Source organism: Siphateles boraxobius, unplaced genomic scaffold (genome assembly GCF_051911475.1).
Source record: "Siphateles boraxobius isolate OS27281-9 unplaced genomic scaffold, OSU_SipBor_1 215, whole genome shotgun sequence".
Lineage (NCBI taxonomy): Eukaryota > Metazoa > Chordata > Actinopteri > Cypriniformes > Leuciscidae > Siphateles > Siphateles boraxobius.
The window spans coordinates 52,501-58,528 of NW_027508828.1; the positions used below are offsets into that span (position 1 = coordinate 52,501).

Below are 6,028 nucleotides of genomic sequence, written 5' to 3' on the forward strand. Positions count from 1 at the left end.
GTACCGAAAACATATTAACCCGTGACTTCAAACGTACCGTACCGAAACATCATTGTTTTGTAGCGTTATTCATGTTGTCGCATCTATACTGCTCATACAGGGTTTAATAAGTTCCATTTTTGTACTTATTTGGGTTTTTTCTTCCTTGTTACACTGTTTAAAAATGACCAGCCTTCAAAAAAAATTGCTAAATAATCTCTGGTTATGCTATGTTAATGCCAAATATTGGACTCAATCTTTTTATCAAGTTGTTTTCATTCAATCAGCATGTTTTGCATTTATTCTTGGCACTGATTGATCGCAGGCCTCGTTGATCTGAACTGAACTTCATTAAACTCAAAAAAACTGAGGTGCATAAACTCAAATCAGTGTTCAATCAGATCAATAAAGAAGCTGTTCTGAGCAAAAGAGCATAATGAGATTTACAATTGATCCAAACACCAAATTAGGAACATTATTCTGAATAGCACAAGTGTTACAGGATCAATCCTACCTGGTACTTCAGGAAGCATCAGCAGCTCGACGCTAAACTCGTCTTTAAACGCTCCGTCGAGCACGTGACCCAGAAGAGAAGCACAGGAGCGCCAGTACGCCTGACACACACACACACACACACTCATTATGCCTCTATGATAAAGGAATACACATTCATGATTTAGAAACATCTCAGCAGAGACACATTATAAAGCATCTTAGGCCCTTTCACATCTACATTGTTTGGTCCGGTTTTCCTGAGTTTTTCAGTTTGATCCGAATCAAAATGACGTGTGAATGAAACCTCGACCACGATCCGGATCAAACGGACGAAATTTGGTCCGATGAAAAGAGGAAGTCTCGGTCCGGATCAAACTGAATTCGTTTCTAGCGTGAACGCATTTTCTGTGTGGTTCGGACTTTCAGATCATTCACAGGAGGTTTTTTAATTTTATTTTTTTTATTTTAGAATTCAATTTACAAACAATCAGTCATCACTATCCATAAATAAAGATTATACATCAAATAAATACAAATAACATAACAAGTAAAAATTACTTAAATTAAAAGAGGAAGTTCTCGTAGGATTGTCTTCTCCTCATTTCCTGTCGGCGACGGAGAAATGTTTGCAAAACGAGGACGTTAATTTGGGAATTTGAACTCGCTATAATAATAACAGTATAGTTGCGCCGATATGCATCTGTTCATTCATTCTTGTCAGTTTTTTTTAAATTTTTATTCTTGTCAAAGTTTTTCTATTTATTGAACAAATATAACGGCAAATACAGTAAGTTACATCTAAAAACAGAATCAAAGAGCAATGATATAATATTCTTGTAAAAGTTACCCGACGAATAGACAACACACTGACGTCAGACGCACGTCCGATCTCAAACCAATCAATGTCAACATATCTGTTATTATTTGTGTATTGTTTTAAGCATTAATAAAAAAATGCAATAAAATAAAAAATCAATGTGACGACAGGGCGCACATGTGTCATGTAAAGTTCTTTAGTGCGCTCGTATAATTGCAATGTGAAACCAAACCAAAACTTACGAATGTAGAAAATGCATCACAACCTTGGTTCGGACTTTCAGGTGTGAAAACGCCCAAAAACACACTAACTTTCAGGTTCAGTTTATTTATAAAAGCACATTTAAAAAACGGCCACTGGCCGACCAAAGTGCTGTACACATAGAGAAAGAAACTAATGGAGTTTAGTGATATAAATAATGACAAGCAGTTCAGAGCAGGATCATCATTATAAGATGGGTTTTAAGTAAAGACTTGAACTCAGACAGAGAGGAAGTTGATCTAATATAAAGTGGGAGCTTGTTCCACAGCGTTGGGCCAAACACTTGAAATGCTCGTCTCCCCGTGATTTTAGCCGGGATTTAGTTTATCTGAAGAAGTTTTGTTTCAGATCTAAAACTTCTAGTGGGAGAATAGAAATGAAGTAAATCAGATAGATAAGAAAGTACTAAATCATTTAAAGATTTATACACCGGTATTAAAATTTTATATTCAATTTTAACTATGGTGAAAATCTTAACAATTTACAATAAGGTGCCCATTAGTTAATGCAATAACTATCATTTATATTTATACATTTTTTATGAAATATTGCAGTAGTTATTATAAATTATTTATCTGTGCACATCATCATTATTGTGTTGAATTGATGTTCCTGGTAATGTTGAATCAGAATAAGTTCCTCTTGCAGCATCTCTTCTCTTCTCTGATGATGTGGGCGGGGCTATAACCTGTCACTCACATGAGATCAGCCAATAGCAAACCACAACCATCCAATCAATTCCCCACAGACGCAATCAAGCCCCGCCCACATTTGTTCTTGTTCCAGAAGCGTTTCACTCGATATACGACACAATAGAGGAGAAAAGACCAGCGCGACTTAACCTTTCATGCTGATTTTACCCTTATCCTGCAACACACGGTCTCAGAGCGGTTTTACAGCAAACACAAACACTCACCTGATTGACTATCTGAGGGTCTTCATCTTTAAAGGTGAGGAGTGTGAGGTCACAGGAGCGGGTCAAAGGTCGATGCATATGCCACGGTTCTCCATCCACCAGAGCCAGAACCGAACTCTTCACGTGCCACTCCGTCAGATCTGACAAACAGGAGGATTAAAAACACGTCTGCTACGACACGCTTGGATCGGTTTATTTGAGTCACACTGAAAGGAATCGTTAAAAACGGACAATGTTTTCACAAATCACTGATTATTTACTACAGAGTGAAAGCCATGAGGTTTCAGGTTTGTAAGGACAGGGGACTTTTGCATGAAAAAAGACACAAAATGTTACTCAACATATTGCAAAATGTTTAAAATTGCAATAATATTGGAGACGCTGGTGATTCCCACTAGAGATCGACCGATAATCGTTTTCCCGATATTTAAGCAACCAAATAATATTGGTTTAAAATTGCAATAATATTCAAGACACTGGTGATCGACCGATAATCGGTTCACCAGCATTTTCCCGATATTTAAGCATTTTCCCATAATCGGGTATCGATTTGTAATATCGGATTCACTGATAAATGGCGCCATCTTTTGTGCGTTTTGAGAATTGCGCCCACGATCACCATTAAAGCGCTGCGTCTGAGAGGCGAGTCGACAACGTGTTCAAAGGTAAAATATCTTGCACTACTTAATTAATAAACTTCATTTAACATAACAGCCGTTAATGCACAGATGCAATGCTGTTGTTATAATTATCAAAAACAGAAATAAAACAATAAATAAAATAAATATCGCTTCTGTATATCAGTTATCGGGCACATAATGCAAATAATTGTTATCGGTTATAAAACATCAATAAGGGTCGATCTCCTGACACACTCACAGCGTGTTATAATTATCAAAAATAGAAATAAAACAATAAACAAATATCGGTTACTGGACACATAAACATCCATATAACTGTTATCCGTTTTAAAACATCAATATGGGTCGATCTCCTGACACACTCACAGCATGTTATAATTATCAAAAATAGAAATAAAACAATAAATAGCCTAAATAACGGTTATTGGGCACATAAACATCCATTTAATTGTTATTGTTATAAAACATAACCGATAACTGTCATAAAACAATACATAAATATCGGTCATTGGGCACATAATCATCCATATAATTGTTATCGGTTATAAAACATCAATATGGGTTGATCTCCTGACACACAGCGTGTTATAATGATCAAAAACAGAAATAAAACAAATAAATATCGGTTATCTGGCCCATAAGCATGCATATGACTGCTATCGGTTCTGCAGGATCGGTGTGTGTGGATGTCCAGCGCGTCAGACACTCACGGCGTGTGCAGCTGTGTGGCGTGGACTGGCCCCGGTTCATGACGAGTAGCGCCCCCTGTAGGCCGGGCCCTTGCAGGCTCACCTCGATCTTCTCAGTGCGCGGATACAGAGAGCGCTGGCGATTCTGCTCCTCCGAGAACCGTGCGCTGCGACGACTGCGCAGATCAGCAGACGAGAGACGCGCAGCCGCTGCGCTCGACGCCAGGCCTGCAACACAACATTACACTGAACTATCATCACTGTAAAACTGCTTTGAAACAATCCATACTGTTAAAAGCTCTTTATAAATGAGGTGACTTAACTTTTATATATATATATAGAGAGAGAGAACAATAAAGTAATATATACATAAAGACTAGCAGCAGAGGGAGATTATTCTGATTACAAAGTGAATATATATACAGCTATTACTAAATAAATTATATATATATATATATATATACACACACATTATTGTAAGTAATAAAATATTATACTAAATTATACACTATACTTCAGTCACACTTTACAATAGGGTTCATTAGTTAACTACCTTAGTTAACATGAACTGAGAATGAACAATACTTCTACAGCATTAATGTTAACTAATGAACCTTTTTGTAAAGTGTTTCCAGATTTTCAATCTCATAATAAATATACATTGAAATTAGTAGTCATAAAATTAGATACTCTGTTAAATGAGAAGTTGACAGTTAACGTTAGTTGTAGTTTTACTTGACATCATCATCAGTGAAGGTCAGTAGTTTGATCATCTGTGTTTTATCACGATCGACTTACGGCGCTGAAGAATCTGACAGACTGTTCGAGAAGCCATGAGCGCTCACACGAAGACTTCCTACACAATATAAACTGATAAAATATAAACTATACAGAAATAATTTCAATATACCCGATAACTGACTAAAACCAGCGACATGCTTGTACAGTTTCCGGCTGGAGCTGTAGCGATAATAACAGTCCGTGCGAACCAAAGAACCCGGCGTTTAAGGTTCCGCTTTGAGTGACGGATGTCAACAAGCTCTATAATAGTTACAGTCGTGTTTAATTATAGTTTTCAATTACAATGTATCATTAATTATTATCGAAGGAACTATATACTTATATGTAGAATATAATATATTATATAATATATCATTAATTTATTTCTGAAATAATTGCAGCTTTATGTACGCTAGTTTTTGCCTTCTGAATAACATTAAACCTTGTTTATAGAAATATCATTTTAAATCTAGACAGATTTATTTGTGCTAACGCCTAGGCAAAGGTTGCAGTTACTCTTAACGTCTCAGATCAAAGAACATACGGGTCACATGACAACAGAACATGGCGGATGCAGTAACGTATGTCTGAATGCTATTTCCACCATTTCCACCACCCATACTATATTGTGCCTTTTTTTGCGGATTACATTTAAAGATTTAAAAAGCCTCTACAGGCCCATCTCCATCAAAAAATGAGATTATGATGTTCAGTGAAAGCTCTCCACACATAAAAATAATTTTACTTCAAAACCCCGCGAAATACCCTCTGGCCGGTCTGAAGTATCTGTTATTAATAATATATGAGTCTAATAATAATAATAATAAGAAAGCTATCAACATACCTGTGATCCATCACCCGCACGCTGATGACGTAAACGAGAGGGACGCGCCTTCGTCCCTTGTACACACCCCAACCTCTCGACCCCACCCCCAACATCTTGACCCCGCCCCCAACTTCTTGACCCCGCCCCCAACTTATTGACCCCACCCCCAACCTCTTGACCCCGCCCCCACGTCAAATCAGGGACACAAAGCGAGGCGCAAAGAAAAAGGAAGCGCAAAGGAAAGCGTGCGCCGCAGATGCACGGATGACTGAAACGCGGATTTAAAGGAGCGGCGCAAAGGGAAATATGTGTTGCAAAGTCAATGCTTCTGAAGTTTTACTTCGCTAAACTTTATTTTTTCCCCCAGTGGATAACTTTTCTTTTGCAATAAATTTTTTTACTTGTTTTTCTCAATACTCTATTTTTATTTGCAAAACATTTTTTTTTTTGTTGCAAAACATATATTTTTTTTGCGAAACATTGTTTTATTTTGCAGATATATATGGCCCTATTTTGACAGTCATCTGGCACAACAAGTTCAAATTGCGAATATATCGCTCTGGCCATTCAAGTCGACAACCTTATGCGGTCCAGACGTACCCCCCGAGCACCAGTCCATTACTT

General features: G+C 37.3%; 1 protein-coding gene across 1 annotated transcript in view; it reads right to left on the reverse strand.

The window, feature by feature from the left end:
- The window catches only part of mrpl39 (mitochondrial ribosomal protein L39), a 13,321-nt gene extending 8,533 nt beyond the window's left edge, over positions 1–4,788 (reverse strand). The window contains exons 1-4 of the mRNA XM_077238006.1: positions 4,597–4,788; positions 3,820–4,026; positions 2,469–2,608; positions 494–593 (exon numbers count right to left, since the gene is read on the reverse strand). Of these exons, the coding sequence (XP_077094121.1) occupies positions 494–593; positions 2,469–2,608; positions 3,820–4,026; positions 4,597–4,633 (484 nt within the window). The 5' untranslated portion in view covers positions 4,634–4,788. The remainder of the gene's footprint in view (positions 1–493; positions 594–2,468; positions 2,609–3,819; positions 4,027–4,596) is intronic.
- Between the last annotated feature and the right edge of the window lie 1,240 nt (positions 4,789–6,028).